The sequence below is a fragment of the Sylvia atricapilla genome, chromosome 2 (assembly GCF_009819655.1).
Source record: "Sylvia atricapilla isolate bSylAtr1 chromosome 2, bSylAtr1.pri, whole genome shotgun sequence".
Classification (NCBI taxonomy): Eukaryota; Metazoa; Chordata; class Aves; order Passeriformes; family Sylviidae; genus Sylvia; species Sylvia atricapilla.
Genome location: NC_089141.1, coordinates 91,208,354 through 91,236,076, shown reverse-complemented (window position 1 = coordinate 91,236,076; position 27,723 = coordinate 91,208,354). Strand labels below are relative to the sequence as shown.

Sequence of the window (27,723 nt, the reverse complement as noted above, 5' to 3'; positions counted from 1 at the left end):
CAAAATACAGAAAACCCCACACCTTTAGGACCATTAGTTTCCAGAGTTTTGAGGATTTGGGATGCAAAATAAATAAACAAATGGACTTAATATTTATATTAAAGTCTTACCTTCTCGCCTGGAAGTCCTGGTGGCCCTGGGGGACCCTACAAGACAATGCATTTTAGCATGCACATGTATAGAGTACAATAAGTGGAATAATGCCTTACTCTATGAAAACAGCAAAAAGGCAGATCTTTTCACTAAACCCAGTAATTTCATTTTGCTCTTGCTGTGCATAATTCACAACTCTATAATAAAAAAAACCTAACAAAGAGAATCTGAGATAACTCATGAATTATTATAACAACAGATAGATGATAATATGCTTCCAAAGTAACACTCAGTGCTGCTACCCATAAGAATAGTCTCAGCAAACATTTGGATTTTGATCTGGATGCTTGGTATCTAGTTCATTTTCTATAAATTAAATCGAGGGAGAGAGGAAAGGAGGACCAACAGTTACAGTCTCTCCCTCACAAGAATACCTTCTAACAGTGCAAGAAGAGAAGAGAACTATAGGAGTAGCTGCTATTCAAAACCTGTGTTGCCCAGTAACTTCTGCCATGGTAGAGCTCAGAAGGCTCAACATGAAGCCTGGAACCACATGTTATCTTTCCCAAATCCCAACCAAGACCTGCTAGACACACCTTCTAGAACATTTCTGTAATAAAGATCTGTAAATGAAGTGCAAATCACCAAGAAAGGAAACTTACTTGCTCTCCTGGAGGACCTTGTGGCCCCATTGGTCCTTGAAACCCTGAAGCTCCAGGTGGACCCTATGAAAAATTCAAATGGTGTCATAAGAAAGTGATACTTATATGGTAATTTCACGATACTGATACAATTTTAATTGAAACTCATTGCTATTCAAACATAATTCAAACTTACAGGCAGTCCAGGTTGGCCAGGAAACCCTTTTTCACCTTTTAGCACACCAGGACTTACAAGACCAATCACTTCACCTGGATCTCCCTATAGTAAGAAAAGAGTAAGTCTTGAATATGAATTCAAATACATTTAAAATTACCAGGAGAGGAAAGTTGTATCTCTGCATACTTTGGAATCATTTGGACTTTAAAAAATCACCTTATTTCTTTTAATACAGCTAAAAACATAGACATATTAAAAGTTAAGACCTTAATTGCCAAATGTATTCTAAAGCCCCCTGAAGAGATTCCAGTACCAAACCTATTTTCATATCTAATTTCCTGTATTTTAATTGGTAATCAGAATGATTTCTCCATGAAATCTATCACTACTACAGTGTTGCCACAGAACTGGAGCATCTGACTTGGCTCCTGAGAGATGTGGTAACCTTACAATCTCCTTCCCCTGCTGAGATCTTCATGCTTACAGCTAATTTTGACATAAAGGCCATTTATGATGCTCTTTTTCTTCAGGAAAGGAATGCACTTATTCTTACTTCAGGAAACTATTCTGATCACCATCCATATCCTTTTTTGAGAGTAAAAATCCCATTTTTCCTGTGTTTTGGTACAAAGTTACAATATTATAAGTGATTTTATTTCAGTTCTGTACCTATGCATGCCTAGGGAAGAAAGATCTGAGTACTTCTGTGTTTCTAGAATGAGTCAGTTCTTTCCACACAAGAGTAAGAGAAATGGACATTTTAATAACTTGGGTTGTCACATCATTACAAATTTAAGATTACTTTCAGACTTATATTTAGCTTACAGTTCCTGATAAAATCTGTTCATTTTAAAGACAAAAGGCTCTCGGATGTCATTCAATGCTTCATTCTCCAGCTCACAAAATGCACTGAGATGCCTAGTTCGTTAGTCTGATTTATTTTCTTTAAGAAAACTGTCTAGTATGTGTTGGGTGATTCTCATAGTGTGGGGTATAGGATCCTATTCCACAAACATTATCCATGTGAAACATTTTAGATAAATCAAATGCCAATATAAATCCAAATGTTTGAATCATAAAACCTGTCTTAATCTTTCTACACAATTGGGTGGCCACCATTGTGTTATACACTATCAATGATATGTACTAGTTCTTTTCTGTTGTAATCCATATAATACTTACCCTTTTAAGACCTCCATGGCACAACACATAAGTTCAATTGTTAGTAAGTGGGGAAGTCACTCCCCTGTCTTTATTTAGTGGGGTTGCAAAACAGAGTACAAAGTGAAAAAGGCAATATAATTTTTCAGTCCTTAAGTAAAGACTGCTGCTAGTCTCGAAGGGTATAGAGATCACACAAATTCTTATGGTTAGAAGCAGGATATTAATATACTTAGAGTAAAATGTACCTTCATTCCAGGAGGTCCTGGAGGCCCCTGTGAAGAAAACAGATATATTTGATGTTATTGCTCTTCAATGTTGTACATATTGCATCTTAAACGCAATATAATTTCCTATAGCTATATATGAATTTCAAGAGTCAGCCTTAAAAAAGGTGAATCAAGCAGGAAGGAATCTACTTACTATACTTCCAGTCAGTCCTGGTAAACCTGGGGGACCTACTGGACCTCTTTCACCCTAAGTGGAACAGAGAAATTGGTTTTGTTTAGAGAACATATGCTTGAGGGACGTTTTTATTTCAACACAGAGAGACTGTCATAAACATATGTAAATGTCACCTTTGTGCCATTACATCCCGGAATGCCAGGTGGACCAGGAGGGCCATCTTGCCCAGGAATGCCCTACATGAAGAGAAAGTAAAGAAATTAGCAATATTAGGAACAATCCAGCTCAGATGCCACAACTAAAAGTTTGATGTTCTTTGTAAAAACATATATGCTTCATACATACAGGAAGGCCTGGGTTTCCTGGAAAGCCTGATACTCCTGGAGGGCCCTGCAATTAAAAAAAACACAAACTGAAATCACAAATCCACAAAACAGCAAGGACAAGCTGCAGACCAATTGGCATATCCAATGCTGACAGTAAACAATCAGTAACATTTAAACTTCCTTGGCAAAATAGCTCTAACCTTCAAAGCCTCTCAAATATGCTACCTTAGTAATTAATAACTGAAAGCAAGCTTTTATATTTCTTTAACTTTTTAAGTCATAGGAACTAGATCAGAGCCTCATGTAGAGGTAAAAGAGAATGCACAGGCGTTCTCCTCTCACAAACATGGTTCCCAAAATGAAATTTACTGTAGGCATGTCTTCACAGCAGAAGATAATGTTAACACACCATAAAGATGCCCATCTGTCTGTCATACTTACCAGTGTATCAATTCATTCTTATTATCAAAAATCCTATCAGGCTGATATAATTCTTTCTCCTTGAACAGCTTTTCAGTGTAACGAATCAGGCATTTAACTTGGCACATCATTTTCATCCTATCTCTTACTTATCCATACAGGAATTCCTAAAACATGTATTATGAAGCAGAAAAGATGCATGGGAATCCTAAACTCAGATAGTATATTTGCTTCTTTCAAAATTTTATAATTGCTAAAATACATTTTACTTACTCTGCAGCAAACAAATACATTTGCCAGGAGGTGCCAATTTACATTAACGCTGAGGATACTCCAGGTCAACCCAAACATCATGGACTGAAACATGGATTTCTTAATCTAGCAGACTACCTCTCTAACACCTCATAAACTCCAGCTACTTCAGTAAATTCTATTTGCTGCAGCAACTGCAGGCAAGTGGAGAACAAAACTGACATGGCATTTTGAGAATCTGTGAGCAAGAGGCTATAGCTGAAAATGGATGCATCATTACTGGCCAAGTCATTTGAATCCTCTTTCATCACGACATTAGGAAACGTGAAAATTCTCAGAAAGAGCTTGGCACCTCACAAAACCCCAATAGGCATGGCCCTAGCCAATATAATATGCTAAAACAAATGCTATATAAGTGCCCCATTAAACAAATGACAGTAAGACGATCACAGATATTCAGAGCCTCTTCTAGCAAAGTTAAGAAATCTTTGTCCCTGGCTTTAATTTGCTCTGTTATCTTTTTAGCACATATGTGCTCATGACTGTGTCAGCTTCTCTGCTGGAGTGTTTCAAGGGTAGATGGCAAATATAAAGGAGAATTTTGTAGGGGGAAATACAGTTGGTTCATTCTGAAACTGGAAAAAAGTCTTTTGGTATGTCAAGAAGATATCAGAGGCATATTAAAACCAGTACTGTTGACACAGTGGTAAGTACCAGGTAACAATGCAAATTAGTAAAGGTACTGGCTGTCCAATGCAGAAAGAATTCAAAGGTAAAAGTGAGAATTTTGAAATTATTTTGCAGCTCAAGGGGATGTCATTCATTAACTCAGACTTCCTCTTGCACTTGAAGGCAGCCATAGCCATAGACATCAGAATTGTAAGACAAAACTCACTCTTGTTCCCTTTGTTCCTGGCAATCCTGGTTCTCCAGTATCACCCTGAAAAGTAAAAGGCAAAGCTTTATCTTTTCTTGGGACAACAATTTAGGGAAATCTGATTGTTTTGAATACCTAAGCTTAACTTCTTACCTTAAGTCCTGGTGGCCCAGGGGGACCTTCAGGTCCTTGCATTCCAGGAAACCCAATCACACCCTGCAGTCCTGGCAAGCCTCTTTCTCCCTGTGGAAGAAAAAAAACTAATTAGCAACTACACAACTGAAGCTCCTTCTTCAAGTAACTCACATATCCCATTTTTGTGCAGGAATCTGTTAAGTGGTAAAAAGCTACATGTGACAGCCAAGAGTTCATGTTGGTACTTGAAAGGATTATTATAAATAAAAAAAATATGGTTCAATAATAGATTGTCAGGGGCTCAGCGCGGACAGAAAAACACTCTTTAAATATTAGCTAAACCTTTTTTCCTCGATAGCGCTCTTCATAGCAGATTTATTCTCCTGGTAACAAGAAGGTCACTTTCCTTCTAATAAAACCTACCTGCATTCCTCCAGAGGTGCTGCTGAATCCCAGTAGAAAATCTAACAGCCCAAATCAGCAACTAAATTTCTGAAAACCACAAATATCACTGTTTGGTCAACTAGTGTATGAATGGTAAATACCACTCTTCTTACAAGTCACAACAGCAGGTTTTGGAGACCAGGTTTATCACTCAGACTTGAATTTTGGGTTGGTTCAGAGACTTGGTTCAAGACACAGGATCTTACCAAGAAGTTGAACACAAAACTGTATGTGTCATCCTTTTGCTTCTACTTTAATTCTATATGGGACACCTGTGCTATCCCTCTCCCTACAACTCCAAATGTATTTAAAAATCAGACAAATCCAGAGGCAGAAAAACCTATCCACACTCTAGATCAATATTGCAGCTATTATACATTCAACTGTATTTGGACTACCAGTGAAACCAAGAGGAACACTATCTGAATAAATGATTCAAAATCTACACACAGGGAGAGGGGAAAAAACTTCTGCATGTCAGTTCCTGGGAAGACCAAACCAAAAGCCACTGGTTCCTTGCAGGAAGTAATCAGAGTTGTCCTTTCAAGGTCTGATGTGAAACAAGCAGAAACACTTCATACTCTCAAAAACTGTGGGAATATTGGATGAATAAAGCGTTAGTGTGAAACTGTGAAAAGAAGTTTGGAAAACAGCTAAAAACATGGCACCTGCTTTAGAAACTCAAAACACAGCAATTTTCCAATGATAGCAAAAAGAAAATAAAATTAACAATGTTCAAAACACATAAGAGACTTAAGGATTTTCAGCAAAACAGTGAAAGATGAAATTGCAACTTGTAACTAAGAACCAATTTACTAGTTGATTTCAGGATGGTGATTAACAATAAACTTTTCTCCTGTTTGCTCAGAACAAAAATTCCCAGAAATATGCTGGCTACTTAAGAGGTCAGCTGAGGACTGAGCACACATGAGAACATCTGAGTCTTGGAGAGCTCATTTGTCCAGGAAGTATAACAGGCATCTTGCAAAGAAAACGTTATGACATGCAGACAGAGGAAGCTGAGTGATAACCAGCAGACATGGTGTTACAGTGTCAGAAGATGAGAGGAACTGGAAGATTTGTGGAGTTGCTGGGTTGATGTTGTTTTTTAGTTCCTTTTCCAGGATCTAGTTAAAGTGAAGAGACAAGGGGGAAGGGACATTATTGATGGGTATGAAGAGCAGGGCCAAGGAGGAACGGAGAAAACTCTAACTGAGATGATAAAAGCACAAGAAAGTAAAATCAAAATAACATTCATTTATTAAAAATTCCTGACAGAAAAAAAATTATCCTGCTGCTTCTCCTCTCCATCTTCCCACAAAAGAAAAATTTTTCAGTAAAAAAGTACTTTCTGAGGCAAAGACTCTGTTTTTCCTTGAACTGCTGAAATGGCATGATATCCTCTATTTAGTTCCCAATATTCTTTATCATGGTTTGAGAATTCTTTATTTGGTCTGAGCTAAATCTGAAGCAGTGTATTGGACCAGAAAACAAAGCAAAGCAAACATCAGAACAGCTGTAGAAATATGTTTCTAGGTCAGCTGTAGAGGTATAAAGTCCAAGTTCTAAAGTGACTAAAATTATTTTGAAAAATATTTTAAGGAAGAATGCATCACAATGCAGGTCTCTGAATGAATGTTGAAATAATTAGCAATCTGAAATACATCTGTAAAGTTAAAGAAATTACATAAACCCATACTCTGACTGGCTAATTTGCATTTCTGTCACAGGCATACTTCCACAAAATGAATTGTTACGTCATTCAGACCAGAATTTCACACTGAACCCTGGGCACTTGCTCTCATGACCTGCTGCACGATAGGCTAAGGAAGGAGAAGACACTCATTGCTGCAGCAATGTGCAACATGTGCAAACGAGAAGGAAAAAAGGTTATTTTGGCACCCACAGGGAAATGTGGCTCATGTGTAACATAAGCAACTCACATTGGTAAAGTGTAACACAGCTGATACTTTCTGCACTCAGCTCTGCCCCTGAGGATTTCACCACACTTTGAACCACTGCATCCTGCAACACAGAAAAATATTCCTCCATTCCCAAGGAAAGTTAAAACTGAGGTTTACAGATCAGATTTTCACTTGGTCTAAGGTTGCCTTAGACCACTCTTGAACTGTAAAAGGGCCTTAACTTGCCTATAAATCACTTACTAAGGGAATGACTGCTTCAGCTGGCCAAGGAGGTTACCTAAAGGCTTAAAATACATAAAAACTTGCAACTTCTAAGGCAACTATAGTCAATTCTCTTAAGGCTATCTTCAACCTTCCAGAGTGCCCTGTCTGAGGGGTAAAACAGCTGGAGGAGCAGAGTTGAGACCATACCAAGCCACTTTGAGCTAAGATACATTCAGGTTTCCCTGGAAACATTTTTATTTTCTGACTTAAACTGTTAGGCCAAGAAGAAAAACAACTGGCTGTTTATCCAGAACTTCTGGACACCCAGTCAAGGTACTGGGTGTTCCAAGGCCTGGAAAATATAAACCCTGAGCATGTGGAGGTCTGTACCACCCCAAAGCCTGCAGACTCATGATTTCTCTTACTGGAACTGAGCTCATCTTTTTGCAAGAGGGAAGTAAAGAAACATAAAAGAGACTGCATGTGTGAGAGCTGCCAAATCCCTCTCTGCATGCAACCTGCCACCTTGGCTGCTTATTCTAACAGGGAGACACTGCAAACACCTCTCCCTCTACTCCGCCTTCCCCTTTGATTTTACTGCAAAGTAAGTTCAGGGTAAATAGCCCAAACTAAGTATTGTGTAAGAAGTCCGAATTTCTCCAGTTTTAGGCTACACAATTAATGGGATTTAACTCCTCCATGCCTCCCATGGACACTCAAAGAAGTTAGGGCAACCTATTCCACTAAGATCCAGTAAGAGATCTAGGGATGTCTCCTGGGTTCCAGTCCCTTTCCGAAGTCCACGTATCAGTCTTCCTCTTTATACAACATTAGCATTAGAAAACTAATGGTGCCAGCATTTGTAAGGACTAACAAATAGAGCTTTTACTTCAATACTTCTGTTTGAGTCAGTACAAACTTGCATCATATTTGTTTTTGCATCAGTAATACTACATTAAATTACAGTAAGATTCTATCAGAGTATCTACCTGAAGAAGAGAGTGCAAAAACTCTTAAACTGTAAAGTCATACAGCTGAAGGGTATCTAATGTCACTGAGTAGATCAGACCCCACAGATCACTGAGGTAGCAACAGTTTAACTGCTGCTCTCCTACCTGAAGTGGCTTACTTGAAACTTCAAGACCAGATGAAGCGATCACTTATTATGCTGTACAGAACAGACATAAACCTGTCCTGAACATGCCTTGCCTTGCAAGGAAACACTTGACCTGCTACATCCTTCCCCCACTTGCCTGCCTGTTCCTTTCTTCATTCAATATTCCAGCCAAACAGCCCAACAATAAGTGCTTGTGCTACATTTATGCTGCAACTCATTAAGCACATACACTGCATAAATTGGCAAGCACCAGGTCATCACTGCTACCCCACTTATTTCTCACTCAGAACTGAGATTTCTAGCTGTGATGCATGAAGAGCATGAGACGCTGACTGCAAGGGTTATGTATTGTTCAAGTTCCAATATTCACAGCTGCAAAATCTTGGCAAGTAATATTGAAAGAGCTTCTGCTTCTTACAAATCAATTCATGAGACTCAAAAATTAAAACAGATGTAACCATGTCATCTGTACCTCTGCTGAATCAATGCAAGCTGTCAGAAAGCACAAAGGAGAACACATTACTCAGCTCACAAAAATGAATATTCTGCCACTCAACTGCTGAAAATGTAGAGGTGCTACGCAAAAAGACAGCAAGTGCTCAGTCACCACTCAGCACCAGCAAGTGCTCAGCACTTAATTTAATAAGCAAGATGTCTGTGTTAGCTCAGCTTCTGTGAAATGCCTTTGCTTTAGGTAGTTCAAATTAAAATTGAATGGACTTCTAAACAGACATGAGCCTGTTATGAGCTTAACTGCATGGGCTGATGGTTTTTTCTGACACTTACCCTTCCAAATTAGCCATGAAATGCTGTTTGGCACATGGAACAACTGCAGATTGCTAAGCAAAAGTCACATAAAGTAAGTAATTTCAGAAGATTCAGCTGTAATATATCAAGGGCTGAGGGAGAGAAAACAATCACCACCCTATTATAAATTATTTCCCCTATTACTTTGCCTAGGGACTGCTGGACTGGGAGATTTTAGGCTTGAGGGACTAGTAACATGGATATAAATCAACTGCTTCCCAAAGTGTGGGCTCACAGGGTGTCTGAGTCTGTACAAATATGATGTTCTCAGGCTCTCCAGAGACTTGGGAACATGGTGAATAACAATGTGTAGATCTTCCCAAAGCCATTTGAAAGATGCTTCATTTCTTAACATTTGCCTCTGCCAGAGATCCCCCAGCAGCTGAAACAGCAGGAGAGACACGTGCCTGTCCTTCAGCTGAAAAGGCATAAAATTCAGTCTGAGAGAAAGATGTCACAAGGCAGCTAAAAACCGATCTACCCAGAAAAGGTGATCAGTTTTTCTGATCAGTTCTTCATCTTCTTCTTTTAAAGGGATGGCACCACCTCACCCTTCTTTACACCATCTGGTATGATGCCCTCAGACTCCACTGCACCAGTTCAGCTCACCAAATTTTCTCCCTTTTCTTTAGGGCATGAACTCGGTCTGGCCTCTATGAGCTGAGGAGCTCACCAGGTGGCCAGGCAGCTGCCAAAGCCAACGCCAGGAGGACACAGCAGGACACGAGAACACGAGGTGGAATGGCAGCAGGAGCAGTTTCTCACACTAGTGCAGTGGGGTTTGCTGGAGCTCATCCACCACAGCTCCTCAGCTGTGCCTTTGCTGCAAGGGAAACCGAGCTGGGAGCCAACAGACCCTTGGCCTTGCCAGGGGACTGTCTTCAGACCACTGTCACTGCTGACTCCAACATGCTACAAACCCAGAATCCCTCTCACAAATGCAAGTGATAATAGATTTATACGTGCTATCCCGTTCCCCAAAGTTAACATTCATTGAACTGAAATTCTACCAGGGGCATATTTGGCAAAGAAACACAACTTTTTCAAGACGAAAACTGACAATTGGGCAGTTTCCAAACAGAGTAAAAAAAGAGCCTAACTGTCAACAGGAAAACCTGCCAGTTCAAACAGTCAGCACACCTTGATGCTCCAGTGTGACCTCATAAAATCCACAGCAATGGACAAAAGCCTTGCAATGTTCTACATGGTTTCTATCCAGACTATCCTCAGCCACTTGAGAGCTGAATGCGGGCTCTGTATTTGTTCCTTCCGCTGATGTACTGCGAACATCCAAGTGAATTGGCTCCAAGGTGTTAGACCAGTGATTACAGCACACAGTGGGAAGCAGAACTGTGCCACCTGAGTAACGCTGTCAAGTCACAGTGTTTCTCTCTCCACACTCTCTTAAACATGTGTTAGAGAAATGTAATTGGCTCAGCGTAACATTAGGGAACACAGAGAGAATAGCAATTCTTTATTAAATGGTCCTTTTAAACCACCAGAGGGAGCACTGGCCCTGAAGATATTTCAGGAATAAAATAAACATGTACAATAAATGTCATCTGTTTGTCCTCAGCTGCACTTACCATTTTCAGTATTTTATTGAAAGTGTGAAGTGGATATCAGTCAAGTAGAATTATTGCTATATGCTCACAGGACATGTGTCCTCAAATGCACTGAGGATGTTTAACATTGCAAAATTCCCACTGCACATTCTTCAGCAGACTCTATCTGCACCATAGCTATACAATTCTGGAGCCACACAAGTAACAAGTAATTACTTACACAAACATAAGTCTGCAGACATGCAAAGAATCTGTGTAGGAGCTCTGTAAAGAACTTGGCTCACCCAGAAGTTTTGGGGCTGAGTTTCTGACGGTATATGGAATGGAAGAGAGCCTAACACAGAGAGAGCGGGGAGAGTCAGCAAAATCTGGATTCTTGCATTGCCAGGAAGCACCTGAAGGAACTCAGTCCCATGGAAACATGACTGCAGCATTTTTGGCATGACTAGCAGAAGGAGCAGCCATGCCAGTTTGACACAGCCTGCACGGCTCCACAGCCAGGCTGGCTGATGGCCTGCACAACTTCAAGCACTGTATTATACTCAGACACGTACAGCAACAAAGGGCCACCCCAACAGCTGCTGGGGACCAGCACTCTCTCACTCATGGTGCTCATTCTGCATCTCCTGCTCCCCCTGCTCCCTCCCCAGTGACTTTCACCCATGGGACCCTCTCAGTGCCACAGCCAAATGAGCTCTCAGGCTGCAGTTTGAAGGGAGGACACTGGGAAGTACCTACTAATGGTGCAAAAGCCAATGCCACAAAGGTCCATATACCACAGGGCAGGCACCCTGATCGCCAAATCTCACTCTGTTTTTTCACTCCCTGACAGGCTAACTCTTCCTACTATGGAAGTACCCTTTCTCATGGATCATGAATTTACAACACTGAGGAACCTCTGCAGCTTGATTTAAGGTGAGTCCAAACCTTCGACAGTGACTCCATTGATATAAACATTTAGTTACAGGGCTTTTGGGGCTCTAGGTTCAGGGACTGAGCCTGGGCCTCTGCCTCCTAAATACTAAAGAATGCTTAGAGCAAAAGCGTATTTCTGTGGCACCTCATGGCTGCACAGAACATTCCTCAGGAAGCTGCTAAGTGCTTCCCAAGAGTATAAAAACAGAAACAACAATCTTTGATTAGCCTTTTCCCTACATATTAGTACCTATGTGCTTAGCTTGTGCGTGGATATACAGCGTATCTCTTTCTCAAAGAAATTCAGAAGTTGAATAAGAAGTAAAATGAGTGAAGTGAAATTAACACTCAAAAGCCAAGCATGGATATAATTTAATTGGTGCCAAGCAATTGGTTTCCTATCAACATCATACAATTTCAGTTATCATACATTCAGTTAATGCCAACTATAAGTAAGAGCCCTTTCCTACATAATTTAGAAGTTTTCTTCATGTAATTCCTCTTCTTCCTTGACCAACAGTTATTCCTCTTTTTCCAAATGTAGTAGTCAGTTTTTTCAATGCAGCTGCCCAAAGTTCAGATTTTAGGACCTCTTGAGCTATGTACACTTTTATCTTGAGCTCTCAATATTTCCTGATATTTGCATGTCTTTGGTTCATGTATGCTTTGTGTAATATCACATTCCAGCATACACAAATGCTACAGATCCAGAAGGAGCTGGGATGCTGAGGAGGTACATATATATTCATAGCATGATTGAGGGCACAGTATATGAAGTACTGAAATGAAAATGGGAGAGAAGAAGACAACTGAGAGCAACTAAACTTTATCTTCAGCTGTGGAGGACTGCCTGCACAGAGTTTGGCAGTTTAACGCCAAGGTATGTGGTTCATTGTGTTTATGTTTAAATTTTTATTGATTAAAAATAAATAAATAAATAAATAAATAAATAAATAAATAAATAAAAAGCCCAACACAAGCTTATGATGTTTCAGAAGGAAGTCACACAAACCTTTTCATAAAGGCACACATGAGGTTCTCCAATTTTATTTTATTTTTTAAATTTTTATTGCATATGGGTGAAGGAGCCTCTTCTCATCAGTTAGAGTCACTCAGGGGAACAGAAGAATCTCAAATAACCATATGGGAAGAGGATGTTTGAAGGACAAATGTGTTTGCACTGTAAAAAGAAAAAGGAAATTCTATCACCTGCATACAGGTTGAATCAAAAGGGTGCTATATTTCCCACCCCTTCTAATCATCTGTTGAACACATTAGGTCTGAGTAACTCTTCCTTTGTTTTATTACACATTGTATTAAATCACTTCCAGTGTTGAAGGTCCAAGAATATAAGGGGTAAAAATGCTCCACACCCTTCCTACTTCATTAATGAAAATTATTTAGCATTTGTTTGCATTTGGCATTGTTCAAAGGCTCACATTTAAAGATGAAACAGTAGGGGGAAAAAGGGTCTTAAACTTCTCTAGGTTTTTTAATTTATTTTTATTCAGATGCTAGACCGGGAATGAAATGTGACGTTACATGCAAGTTTTATTCTCTTGCCAAAGGTTCGTCATGGACATATTTACAGAAAATAATCTCTTCCATAAATAGTAAAAACATGGGCAGCTCGTCCTAGACAGTACGGACTGCAATAAAGTTCTCATAATGAGGTACTCATATCTTGAGGGTATGTGACAGACAGTACTATTTGAGACAGTGCTAGTCCAGCTGCTTTTTTGGGTCAGGCTGGAAATGGCATTTCTAAAGTTTTAAACATTTTGAAAGTTCCACAGGAGTAAAATATCTTTCCACAAAATAGAGGAAATATTCTGGCTTCTGACTTTTAATTATGTAAATACCACAAGGCAGACAACATTGTGCCTCAAAAGTGTCAATCAGTGCTTCTTCACTTTAGTGTCTCTTGACTCAGCCAGGCCCATTATAAAATAGACACGACAAATTATATTTTTGTAACGCCTCCAAGGTTGTTCAGCCTAAGTCAATAAAGTTAACAAAGATGCAATAATTATTAGCAGTAATGAAAACAAGTATCTTTCTTATTTTGACACGGTAGAGGATGTCAGTATCCTTGTCAGTAAGCGTCAACCAGAAGTTGGTGTATTGCTCAACAGGTGACTTTAAGGCTTTTCTGACAAGGGAAAAAAAAAAAAATTAAACACGTAAAGAGGCCGGTCAGAACACACGACATCCGTAATGTCTGACTGCCACCCAGAGGACCTCGCGGGGAAATGACACAGCCGGGCTCCTGGGACACTGCCAGCCCTGCCCTGCCGCCCCTCTCCTGCTCCTCCTGAAAGCTGACGGAGCCCAGTGACACACAGCGGGCAAAGGCAGCTTTCCTATCTAAAGGTTATACTCTGGAGAGTTCCACAAACATTGTCTTTTCCCCTATTTTGTCAGTTCTCCTGCCTTGACACTGATGTCACTGCATTTAACACCTGGAACTTCCTACAGAGATCCTTTTACTGGAATTTCACGGGGCTCAGTGCGTCCTTGCTGGATTTCCAGCCTCTATTTCCACACTTTCAGACAGAAACGAAGTTTGAGTTGAGGTGTTGCGATCACATCCTTAACTCCTTATGCCATTAAAGGTGCTGCAATACAGACGCAGGCAGCACAGGCTTCTCTGTCCATTGCTCGCTATACAAGCCTTTGGTATTCCTTCCTTTATTTCACCCAACTACTGACATCAGAGCCAGAGGGCATTTTAGACCGCTCCTCTGTACTAGAGTCCGTCCCCTCCATCATCACCATTTAAAACCATTGCTTTTGCAGTTCTGCATCTCTTTCAGTCTTTGCTTGGCGTTAGAGCAAACCTAACAAAATTAAGGGTTACCAAAGCCACTCAAGGCTTTAAGTATTCTTCTAACTAGCCATGAAATGCTTTTGTTGCATCTGTTTACAGTCAGTGAGAAAAAAATAATAGAACACCCCATTTGATGCTAACGACTGTGCTCACTCACTCAGCTCAGTACACTGTGCACACTGAACTCTGACACAAGCCTTGGTGAGAATTATTTTTGTTGGCATATCAATACATTTAAAAATGTTCCAGCTGAACTTCGGAGGAAGCTGTCACATGCTTTCTTTAAGAGCTACAAAATTTATGGGTACGTTCTGTCATTCTAATCACTCTTAAATATTCTAAGAGATATAAACATGATTTTCCAAACAGGAGTCAAAGTTTCTTTTTCCTTGGCTTCACCTTGATTTTGCATTTCTTTCGCTGTTAAAGATTATATAAGACAATACTTTTATCTACTACTGAAAGCTAGTCATTATTTTCATCATTTAACTGAACTTTCTTTCTTATTTTATCGATAGTTCAATTAACTATTCTGTAGCCCTTTCTCAGGTGTTGTAGTTACTTAGTAAAAAATGCAAATACTCTTCAACATCTCTTAAATATGGCTTCCTGACTTTTTTCCTGCAACCATGACATTAAACTTCTTTTGTGGCTAAACTAAATATGTTCTCCAGCAGGTTAGAAACTTTCCTGTGTCATAAAGTACTCCACTGTCACTCCTTTAGCAGCTACTTCAGGTTTCCTCTTTGAAAATCCCACTTTCAAAGAGGGAAAACTTGGCTTCTTACTGTTCTATCTCCTTCCAGGCATATACTGTTACAAGCTTTGCTATTGCTTCTGCTGAAAGTGGTTTTGAGAACTTTGTATAAAATTCGGTTTTTTACCCTTCTTTAATGAAATCCGAACTTTGAGAAAATCCAGATCTGCCTTTCTGAGGGCCAACAAACATCATATGTCCAGATGTTTTCAGTGACTAATCTAGGTTATGACCTTTCTCTGAAAGCATAGGTCTAAAATCTGAAATAAGAAGTAGCTGAGAGAAAGGAAGCAAACAACTAATTACTATGAGGTATGAGATTTAAAAAACAAAAAAAAAAACAAAAAAAAAAAACAAAAAAAAAAAAAAAAAAAAAAAAAAAAACCACCAGCTTCCTAAACCACTTTTTGCCCTTGGCTAGAAAGACTGGAAAGTGATTTAAGAAGACTACCAAATACCATATTACTATGGTTCCCTAGTGATAATTATATACACCCAGGTCACTTCTTGTGAATATTGCTATAGAGAAAATGTACACAGAGACCAATTATTAAGTGCATCAAGGATTAAATTCTTGTGTGGGAACTGACATATCACAGAACTGTCTGTTTTAATGTCTCTCTTTGTCTGAGATCCTCAGCAAATAAAAAATAATTTGAAGAGCAAAATTATTTAAAGAAACTTAAAGGGTTAACTACAAAATGCAGCTACTGCTGTACCCCAGAGTTTGTTGTCCCAGACTCCTAAGTTACACCCACAAACCCCTGCAGCATCACAGAGTTTTAGTGCACAATTAGACCAGATACTGAAAAACTGTACATCAGGACAAAAGTTTTGTAATCAGGATCTAGTCAGCAGATATTGATTCTGTATGGACATAATTTTAAATCTTGGAAGATTTCAAGCTATGCACAGGTATTGCACAGGCACTGGGCAGCTCCACTTCCCGAGCATGAAGATTTAAAGAAGCAGAGATCTCACATATCTTTTAATATCTTATTCTGATCTCACACCGGGGAAAACTTGGCTGACTTCATTGGATGCTCACACACTTTAGATCAAGCTAAGGCCCTACAATCCTTCAAGAAACTAAAATGAAGGCATACACTTACAGTTGCTGTGCAAATTTAAAATCAAGCCCTGTGAGCTTGTTTTATTCCATGAAGAACAGACCCTGGGTTCATTGTGCCAATACCTTTATAATCAAAGACAATGCATCTAGCAACAGCAGCTTAAAAAGTCATACAGTGCCAAATGAAATATTACTTTGTGAATACCTTCAGAGGTCAGCTCTGAAAACTAAATATGAGCATGTCTCAGCACATAATACTACTGCTTTTAGAGCTCCCTTTCCAGAGATAAATTGATCAGTGTAATCCACTGGTTCATATTAATCAAAGATACCCACTGTACTGAGGGCAAAAATATATCTCAACATACAAAATGCTGCCAGAGACAATTGGGACAAATGGTTCCTATAACTATTTAAAACTAAGAAAAGCTGATAGTTTCAGATACCACTTAGCAGTTTTGTCTGACAGCTGCGAAAGAGTAGAAAACTTTACATCATTTAGCATATCACAGTCAATATTATTCAAAGTTGTTTGATATTTTGTTCTAAGAATAGCAGCTCTCTTCATGCAACATGATGTTCTTTTTCCCTGATTTGAATTTAAAAGATTATTTTTTCTCCGAATAAAGGATAAATCAATAAAAATACACTACTGTCAAAGCAGAATTGCCAAAAACCCTTGTGACAGCATCCTGACTTTCAAAAATATTTCTGGATCACAAGTTTCCCTGTAGAACAGCAGATCTGCAGCTGATCAGTATCTTTGCTTATTTTATTACTGTCTTTTGAGTCTGTCCTTTCAGGCATAATTAGATGACTTCATGTTATCTATTAGCCTTGTCCAGACTGCAGACACATTCTTGCCTCCCACGTTGCCTGTCACCCCTCTTTCCAACTTTATGGCCATCTCCAGGGGATTAAGGTTTCCTTAGTGTCCTCAATTCATGGTCTTTCCAACTCAGGCATAAGCTCCTGCTGGATACAAAGTTCCTACAGCAGCCACTTCACAGAAACACAGAATCACTGGGTTGGAAGAGATCTTCAACACTGAGTCCAGCCCAGCCCTAACACCTCAACTAAAGCATGGCACCAAGTGCCACATCCAGTCTTTTTTTAAACACATCCAGGGATGGTGACTCCACCACCTCCCTGGGCAGACAATTCCAGTATTTGACCACTCTTTCCATAATTTTTTTTTTTCCTAATATCCAACCTATATTTCCCTTGGTACAGCTTAAAACTGTGTCCTCTTGTTCTTGGGGGACTTAATTAGGAGCACAGAGCAGTGCTTACTAAAATCAAGCTGAGTCAATGAAAAGTGATAAAAAAAATTAACAGTCCAGATTTTAAAAAGTCTAATAAAGGTTGACTATGAAAAGCACAGATCCAGTGATTACTGACTTGCTCCACTAAAAGAACTGACTTGTTGCCTCTGATACATTGTCAAGGGAACCCAAAGTACTTAACAGTGGTCTTCCCGCTGACTTCTAGGGCTTCTCTCCAACAAGGGGGTTAATATTGTGTTAAAGCATCAGTATTAGAAATATTTTTGTTCTATCTTTTGGTATGTTAAATGACAGAAACCTCAAAGGTCCTCCCAGTCTGGTATACCTTAAAAAAAAATACAGGAACCCAGTCCACTGCAACAGTCAACTCTTCATTACACAGAGCAAAGGGAGAAGAACAATCCCCTGCAGACACCAAATCTGTGATTTTTAAGGCTGCAGAAGTGTGCAGGAGAGAAAACACTGGATTTCTCTGGCTCCTGTTGATCGGGAACTCCAGAGATGTCCCACTGACTCTCAGTCTAAGTCAGAGCTACCTGGCTTCCAGATCCAAAATATCTCAAGCAAAGCCAGTCTGTGTACTGCAGCACGGGCAATCCACACAGTGCTGATGCACCCATCAAGGCAAACAGGGAATTAAAATCTAATAATACAGACATAGTCTCAGAATTAGGGAAACAAATATATGTCAAAATAAAATATTCAAGTTTTCCTGCTTCAAACAATAAACATGTCAAAAGTAGCCGATACATTAAGAGTTAATTCTATTCTTGTCTTATATTTAGCAAGGTGGGGTTTATTTAATAGCAATACTTCATGCTCAATGACAAAAGCATGTTTGATATTCTTGTTGACTTCAACTTTCAGTGGGTAATGCTGAGACAGTGAAATCATCATAAAATATTTATACTAAAGAATGAGGATTTATACTTGAGTGCATTCTAACTGATAAGTCTAAGAAGATTAATCATTGTGTATTACTTACAGCAAGGTTCCAGTGTTGCCTCCATTTACACATGTTTCTGATACAGAGTAAAAGCAGTGAAAATAGTCATGAATGAGAGAAGGAACATTTTTTAGAAAAAGCCAGTGCATGGAGAATCTAACTCATCTCTGTGCAGTCCTTGTTCTGAGTGGTAATTAAATGCTTAACATGTTTTTCCTGCACGCACTAACAGCTAGCACTTCTTATCTCAACAGCTGCTTGAAACTGTTCTCAAAATCTAGGTAAGCATAAAAGAGAAAACATAGCTTCAGTCTTCTTCTGAGTAGCTCAATAAAATGCAGGCAAACATTCAAAACTTTAATCAGTTTAAACAGATCTCACACTTCAGTGAGGTTTAGTCAGAACAGTTTAGTCAGTTTAGTGAGAACAGTCAAGTTATTATGCAGAAAGCCAAATAAAAAGTATAGGAGGTAATGAATGAAGATGGTTTAGGTTAATCTCTCTAATGGAAAGCAGTAAGGTATTATTTATTATTTTAGCAATATTATGCTTTTCTAAAATTTCTGTACCTTTTGTTTGGCAGATATGTGATACTTGACATTATATAGCTTAAAACAACAGCTTGATGTTCAGTGTAATAATAAAGGCATTACAGGATAAGGGCCATCTGTTGCAATTACGCTCACTTTCTGAATTTTCTGAAAGGGATGAAAACCCTTAGAGTTTGTCAATTACATGCCCTTGATAACGTATGAGTCATGTTAAAGGAGTTTGGCATAGAAATGCAATTTTCATGGAAACAGACTGATGAGAGAACATTTTAAATGTACTCTGAATATGGCCATCATATTGATGAAGTTATTCTCAAAGAAGAAAGAAAAATATGGCAATATAATTTACTCTTCCATGTCTGAAATGCCCTTGGGTACTATTTCCTGGGCATTTCACAGCTTTTAAGCCAAATACCATTTTCAGCACTTTTTGTGATGAGATCATAAATATGATTATTTGGCCAAATGAATTTTAATTAAACTCCTGTCTGGAACTTCTAGGTCTGGAACTTCTTCCCACACTACGGTAGGAAATATCTCTCCAGATGTTAATAATTAAGGCATTAAAGAGTAAACCCAGCACCCACTTCCGCAGCTCCCGAAGCTCCCGTGGCAGTGAAGTGGTGTGGGTGGATTGCTGAAGAGTGTGGGAGGATTGGAAAAGGCCCTTCAGCATTTGTGCACTTCTGCACGACATGGGAGCCAGATCAAAAGGGTTTCCAGCGTAGGCAGAATGCTGGCTGTGGATGGTGCAGGGTAGAGTGGATATGTGCTCCCAACATGAGAAGTGGAGAGCAGATGTTCTCTTATGTGGTCTCCTGGGGTACCACAAGAGCTGGGCACGGCAGCCTTCTCCCAGCCTGGATCTTGGATCAGTCCAAGACAGTCTTTCTAATCTGTCCTCTGATTAAGTGATATTCATATAGATTTTTGAACTAACAGGTACCATTACTAATGTGTTAATGGGAACCATGTTTAGCAGGGACATGTTTCTAATCCAAATGCATTCACTGGAAACACCATTTACAGAAATATTATGGAGGCAAGCAGGAAGGATGCTTCCCTTACTTTCCCTCACCAGGTTCTTTCTCTAGGCCTGGGACCAATTGGCAGGCTTTCCTTATTCTAGAAAGACATCTAATATAATGAATCAGGATGAAAAACTGTACAGGGCTGAAGGACAGGTGGTAGATTTTTTAAAATAAAACTCAGTTTTCTGTTCAAAATGCCAAGTATGTTTGAAACAGAGTTAATGTAATGAGCAAGCATTGATCTGAACCAGGTTCAGGCATGTTAAATGCATTCCAAAATACCTTTAAATGCCCTTCTTGACTATCATATTCTAGGTATAACTATTCATTCACGTGTCTAGATGTCTCTAATGTCAATAACTGCATTTTCTACACAGTCTAAAATCACGTGAATACTTCAATATGCACCTGCTTAAAGTCGGAGAAATTTGTGATGGAACCCATTAGGAAGAGTAGAGAGTACACTGACACACTGGAATTTATTATGTCTTCTGTTACTATGGACTGATATTTTTCTCTCATCAACATTTTTAAACAGTCTACACTAATGTGAGGTAGTTTTGGATTCTAGCATATCAGACAAGCACCTATTTCTTTTAAAGAGAACATTTTGAGACTCTGGACTTTGCAAATGAAAAATGCCACCAAGAGCTCTAGCAAACAGACAGGAACACAGCAGGAAATAAATGAAACATAAGGTTTAATATTATTTATTTCCCCAAGCTATCCTTTTTTTTTAATTATCTTGTTACACAATGCTGGCATACTCTATGGACTGAAAACTGATGTCTTTTCAGTTGAAAACTGAACAATGAGATCAAGCTATCAAGGAATAAATTCAGAGTCTTGGACCTTTACCAAATCTTTGCTGAATTTGTTTTCAATACATAGTTGACTTTTATTAAACAGATATTAATGGGTCATTAAAAAAAGGAGACTCCATCCGAATGATGTTTCAGATCTTGACACTTTTATCTGTATCACAAACTAATCTATGCTTTGTTACAAAGAAAATTATCTTGCTTGGGCCTCCAATTAAGTAATTTACATTCCTATTTCTGGAAAACACCAAAGAAAAGCCACCAACAGACATTCTTAAATCCATCATCCGTAAATATGCAGCTATTGCCTTTGAAACAACACAGAACACCAGCTGTCTGTTTATTTCAAAGAACAAAACAATCCCCAAAACAAAAAAGCAAACAACCTCCCCATCTCTTCTAAGTATTGCTTTGGGTGACCTAAACTTACCTGGAAAAGCATACCCAAAGCAACCACAGTTTGATAAAACTGGTTAACATTCATTTGTAATGGCAAATGTACAGCACATACGCACGCACAAGAGAACACACCACAGATTAAAATCTCTACAAGCGAAATTGGAAGAGATAAGGAGAGTGATTAAATGTCTACAATATTTACAAAAGCAGGTAGTTTACACGGGGAATTAATGGAATACTTAAGTGCATTTTAATTTTTCTTCACTGTTACTGCTTTAAAAGAAGACTTTAAAGTGTCTTTTTTTTGTTTGTTTCATGCACAAGAAGTTTGGATAACTGAATGGGAACTTTAAAACTCCTTTCCAAGGTTCTGTCAAAATATTTGATTTTTTTTTTCTTGACCTGCAACACGTTTCTGTATCTAGGTTGATCATTAACCTCCCTCTTCTTACTGCAAGTCTTTTCCCTCTGGGGCTCATCCTGGTACAGGTACATTGATTATGATGCATCACAGCCATCCTGGAGAGCAATCTGCATGGCATGCTGAGAGGAGCATTTCTGAAATTAACTACTTGCCTCACATGCAGAGATGGTCAGGATGTCAAGCCTCCTACCCACTGAAAAGGCTGGAGATGAGGTGAGGGAAAGGGGAGAGTGACAGGTTAGCATCCCACTGGATGGGGAAGGAGAGAGGGCACAGCCACAGTGGGTGGGGGCTTCAATCCAGGGCATTTACCTGCCCCCCACCCCGGGCCCTCCTGGCCTCTGCAGCCACAGACACAGAGATCCTGCTGCCTGAAACCCAGCTGATGGCACGTGGCCTGGCCTTGGCAATGCTTCCCAGCAGGGCAAGCCCTCACTGAATGCAATGGCTCACCTGACTCCCAGGAGATTTTATACCCCGTGGTTGACATAGGCAAGAAAATTAAATGGACAGAGATGACTTACCTTTTGCCCTTTTACTCCACTGCAATCACATTTTCCACAACCGGAACATCCCTGAAAACAAAAGAAATTGAGAATTAAATGTCTGAACTGAGTGACAGACAGAACATACTACAATGAGCCAGGGATGTCAGCAGCACCCCACTGGTGCAAGGCTGGTCGGTGCAGGGAATGTTCGCTTAAGCCCATACAGTAACACGACAGAAGGCACATTAACTGGTGCACAGGTAAAATCTCACAGTCGCTTTGTGTTACCAAAGATGCTCTTAACTGCATCTCGGCCACCGTCTACTTTTCCTCCCCATAGTCATGAAGCAACTGGTAAGCAACTCAGAAGTTAGTTGTTTTAGTGTTGTCATGCCCCTCAGAAACAAACTATCAGGAAAAGAAGCAAAACAACTGTATCAGTGAATATTCCACCAACGCACAGATCAGTGCTTCCTTCAGCAGCCCCTTCAGGCCATTATTCAGATGCAGACAGGGACAGCACCTCCCCTGAGACAGCTTTCAGCCCAGATGCTGGGCACCTGTCCCTCTACACCTGCAGGCTCCACAGTCTACTGGGATATCAGTACTTCTGGGAAATGAAAAGAAAATGGACCTAATCCGTTTTGAATTTGGAAAGCCTCCAGTGAGACCAATAAATATTACCCCAGAAAGTTAAATAATACAGTAACATTTGGACTTGGTAACTACATTTTATTTTAAAGTAAAGCATCAAAGAGAAATGGGGCTTTCATAATTTAAAAAAAAGGCTGTCCAATAAAACTACAGTGCTATCTCCTGAAAAATTTATTGCTTTCGTTGACACCATTTCTTGTATATGTACATCCACTGAATTTGTTTCTTGAAGTAGAATTTTCTCCATACTGACATAAAGCAAAAAGAGTTACAAATTTTTATCTTACATTATTATAGCATTTTACCATGTTATATTATAAATTCACACAAAGGTGAGAATTAACATGATTAGAAGGAGTTTTTATCATATAATGCAGGAAGAGAACTGGATCTGAAAATAACACCAAGACATGCAGCAGTGCAACCCAAGTAAGGATCAGAAGGGAAAAGTGCCACCCACTGAATAATTGGCTTTACTCCTTGCAGGACATGGTTAGGCCTGGAAAAACATTGGGTCTCCCATTACAAGAAGTGACCTGGTGTGACCTCTCTTAGTCTTTCAGACCTGATGAGATCTCAGCTGGAGGACGCATGCTTGCAGCTCATACTTCCTCCTCCAGGATCATGTAGAATGTTATCAGTTTTATCAACACATCCCCTAAATTCAGAAGAAGTCTGCTTTAATTGCGTCTGGGAATGTACTTAACGTAAGTCACTGAATCATTATAAACATCTGTTTTCAAGTTAATCCCTGCATATTTCCTTCAGCCTATTATTTAACATGCACTGTTTTAGAAAAAAAAAAGTATGTTGTTATTTAAGTATGGTTTTGTTCTCAAATTTAGCATAGCCAGAAGAATAGGCTTGTGCTTTCAAACCTCTTTTTATCCCCACAAAAATGAGTCCATTATATTCGATTTTTCCTGCTCTTTAATGCCTCAAATTAGAATAACCAAAGGTGAGGAAAGTAAGAAGGTACTGAGCACCAGGGAGCACAACTGCACAAGGTCCCGTTTGGGGCAGGGGCTGCAGCCTGCTGTGCCAGAACGGGCACCTGCTGTACAAAACACTGCCTCTATTCCACAGAAACATCATCTCCTGCTATCACTGACTGCAACCTCTGTGGGTGGGTGGGAGGTTGGCCAGTGATGACAGCCACTACTGATCAGCATTATCCTAACTACTAAAATGCATTTAGAATCTGAGCAAATGTGATAACATTCTGCCTATACTAGGAAGAAGTATGAGGTTTTTCCTCCTGTTTCTCTGGGAAGATGGGAGGACCAGACTGGAACAAGTTTGTGGATCAAAGGTCACTTTAAGAAGGTCAAAGGGGCACTTCAGTAATGAGATGCTGGAAGAGAGAAGGATGATTACAGTAAGTACAGGAATCATCACAAGGCAATTAAACTGAAACTATGCAAATTATTGTTCCTTTCTAAACTTTGGCTTTAAATCAGTCTCATGACATGAATAACCCGCTTAATGATTTCCCACTACATATGACTAGATATGAGGCAAATAGAGAGAAATAACTTTGTCATAGCTCCCAGACACACTCATTGAGACAACACCTTCTCCAGAAACTGCATGGAGCTTGGAACAATCACTGCTGTTCTCCAAGTGTCAAAACAGACAAGGAACAGTGCTGGGCAGGAAGCATAATCTGTGAGGGGGAGTGGTAGATGAAAAGGCAGGCTCTTTCTCCCTTCTCTAGGAGCCAGCTACAGGCTAATCCAAAGATTTTGGCCAGGTGCACTGCACCAGGTACCTCCCCTATTTTGCATGGTACACTTGCAATTTTCAAATAGCCACAGCTTCCTTGCGCTACAGGCCAGCCTCTCATGTAACACTAGAGGATATTAATTTTATCTTATTCCGCCCACAAAATATAAGTCTGCCCAGAAGCAGAAGCTTATTTTAGTGATGCAAATTGTTTCATTTCTTGACAAGCATTTCCATTCCATTCCATTCCATTTCATTTCATTCCCCCAGACTGTCTGCAACTGATAAGCTTAGTGAATCATCCTAGCAAATCAGTATTAAACTATAAAAAGATTACGTCCTTTCAACACGACACACACAGAGGTGCTACATGCAGCCTGAGTGTTTGCCTAAAGGACACCTATTTATTTTCTATCACATTAACATATAGCCCAAAAACGTCCTGCCAATAAAGGAGCATCCCAATCTGGACCTCTACTTTCCATGACCCACATACTGAGCTTTACAAGCCTTAAGCCCTGTCAGTGACAGAGCAGAGAAAGCTGCTAAAATTCCCTGCAGCAGGCGGAACAAACTGCTCTGCAATGCAGCCTGTAAGACATCTGTCAGATCACAGCTACAGACTTGTTGCATTCTGCCCTGTTTTCCACGTCCAGCTACTTTCCTGGCATTTGAGGACTACTGCTTGGAACTTGCACAGAACGATGCAAAGAGCCAGATGAGCAGCCTTAGGAGGGAGACGACTGCCATATTTGGAAATGCACCATTTCTGGAGGCTACAGACATCTCCAAAAAAATACAAAGGCAGAGTCAGTTCTTGGAAGCTACACTCTCTTACAGAAGTGCATTTCTCAAGACAAAATGTAGTTCTCTTTCCCACAACATCACCTCAGGCTCTGCTTACTGAATTTCAGTCGCTGAGCAGCCAGCAGCTTTGGCTAATTGCTCAGGTATCAATTGAGTTCACATTGTAGCCTTTACAGCACAAATATAAGGTAAAAATTTAATTAACTTCTTCCTGTTTACTTAACTCTGTTCATGTTAAAAATCTCATTCCAGGGAACACAGTCATTCTCCTGCACATAATACAATATCTTTCAAATCACCGAAAATCTTGTGAACAGGTGAATGGTGAGGCTGGCACAGCTATCAAATTAGCTATTAGCTATATCTGACTATTCACAAATTACCTAATTCATAGCCAAAGTGCTTCAAAAAGGTAAAAATAATAATAATTGATTCATCTTGTGATTCATTCACTATAAAATGAAATTTCTGTTTAGACTGGATGCTTGAACTGATGATGTTTTCTGATTACACAGTGCAGACTTCCACTCTATATTGCTTTAGTTTAAACCCCAATTTGAGCTGAACTCCAATAGCAGTTTCAAGGTGAAACACCAGAAAGGCTAGGCCAATAGGATGGCTGTTTGACAGTGACAGCTCTGAGTCTCCTCTCCCCACAAATCAACCCCTTTCCACCTGTGTGTAAACCCAGTCTCTTGGAAGCCCAAGAGAGGTTTATCCCTATGTAGCAGACACCACACTTCTTCCTCAGCACACGTGCATGCAACTCATGTAACCGACATGAGAGCTGGATCAATAATATCTTCACATTTCACATCTCACCAAATACAGAAATAGGGAGTTGTGTCAACTGCAGGACACTTATCTTGCATTCCTCTCATATTTTCTTCTCTTTCCAGAATGTCAAAATAGCTCCCTGGCTGTATTACTATTCTTGTCTTCACCCTTTAGATATGACCACTGAATTAGCAGAACTGCTCTTTCGTGTGCAAAGTACCACTAGAGGAAAACACTGCCATATTCTGGTTAAAATTAGCATTTTGTTAACTGATTTTAGCATTAACAACTTTGAAAAAAATCATGTAGCTAAAACTACTGATTTACACTTAGCTAGAACAAAGACGATAACAAAAAAATAATTGCACTGTCTTAGCAATTAGCAAAATTTAGTTATACACCCTTAAAGGAGTTGATACAAAGCCAGTTTTTCTGGACTGATGATTTGAACTTCAACTCTTAAAATGGTTCAGAAAAAAGGAACATTTGCAATTCCTTCATTTTGAGGACTTAAAGCATTAACACCAGAAGTTGAGCATAGTTCTCATTTCTTTTGTAAATGCATCAATTTCAGATGTCTACAGACAGAAAAAGAGGGAACAAAATGACAAATTTTATTTTTTTTAATGTCAGCAAGCTCCAGTCTTTCTGCTTCTCCAGAGTTATTTTTCTCATTACTAAAAAACAAAACAAAAGAAAAAAAAAAAACCACCACAGTTGGCAGCTTATCTTCATGTCCTTTTTTTTTTTTTTTTAACCCAGCAAATCATGGGTAGACTCCAGTTATGACTGTTCAGGGAATTCCCCACACCAAGGGAAGACTTATTGGTTTTGAAGCTTTAACCCACTAGGTCACTAAATTAAGTTCATCTCTTGTCTGCAGTGACTGGAAGCTTCTGTCATGCAGTAGCTATTTAAAGTTCTTGGTTGTGTCATTTCGATTTTCTGCAGATCTAGTCTTCACAGAGGACATCAGATCAGTGCCATTCAAGATGTCCTCTTTGAATCACCTGCTTTGAATTGCCAGGCCAGGTGGGAACAGCTCTCCCCTAGGTTCCTGGTCATATCAGCTTATTCTACGTAAATATTTCAGAAGGCACCAGATGCCTGTGTTTAAGCAAGGGAAATATATGCAGCCCAATAATCTCCAAACATTAATTAAACTTGAATGAAAAGAAACGAAAATATTCATTTTCCTGAAGACCTTCTTTGGTTGTAGGCTGATGTACATGAGTGTATCAGAAGGAAACAGAAATGGTACCCCCCCATTAATCTCTGTAAACACAGAGCGATCCTTCTAACATGTCTTTTGGGGTTTGCTTTAGACCAGACGAAAAATCTCCTGGAACAAACCTACACAGTGGAAAACTGTGACACTTCATGATGACTTGCATGTCAGTGCATGAGTTAAGCAGTCCTGTTAGTCTCCGGGGAACTTGAAGAGTCCGAAATTCCAAGTTAACATATTCATAATATCTGAAAGGAATGGCAAGTCACTATCTGAAGTATTGCTGTGCATGACCAAATTTGAACTAATTACAACAATTCAGCTCTGGTTTTATTTAAAAGATTAGCTCAGTTGATTGGAGCATGGTGCTAGTAACACCAAGACTGCGCATTCAATTTACTTTGAGAACTGGAGTCAATACTCCTTGTGGATGCCTTCCAATTCAGAATATTCTGTGAGTCT

At 39.5% G+C, this 27,723-nt stretch overlaps 1 protein-coding gene across 2 annotated transcripts in view; it reads right to left on the bottom strand.

The window, feature by feature from the left end:
* The window catches only part of COL4A1 (collagen type IV alpha 1 chain), a 120,394-nt gene that overhangs the window by 49,191 nt on the left and 43,480 nt on the right, over positions 1 to 27,723 (bottom strand). For both annotated transcript variants that reach the window (XM_066313827.1, XM_066313828.1), the window contains exons 2-11: positions 22,107 to 22,157; positions 4,507 to 4,596; positions 4,372 to 4,416; positions 2,824 to 2,868; positions 2,652 to 2,714; positions 2,497 to 2,550; positions 2,322 to 2,348; positions 931 to 1,014; positions 756 to 818; positions 111 to 146 (exon numbers count right to left, since the gene is read on the bottom strand). In XM_066313827.1, coding sequence (XP_066169924.1) covers positions 111 to 146; positions 756 to 818; positions 931 to 1,014; positions 2,322 to 2,348; positions 2,497 to 2,550; positions 2,652 to 2,714; positions 2,824 to 2,868; positions 4,372 to 4,416; positions 4,507 to 4,596; positions 22,107 to 22,157 — 558 coding nt within the window. The remainder of the gene's footprint in view (positions 1 to 110; positions 147 to 755; positions 819 to 930; positions 1,015 to 2,321; positions 2,349 to 2,496; positions 2,551 to 2,651; positions 2,715 to 2,823; positions 2,869 to 4,371; positions 4,417 to 4,506; positions 4,597 to 22,106; positions 22,158 to 27,723) is intronic.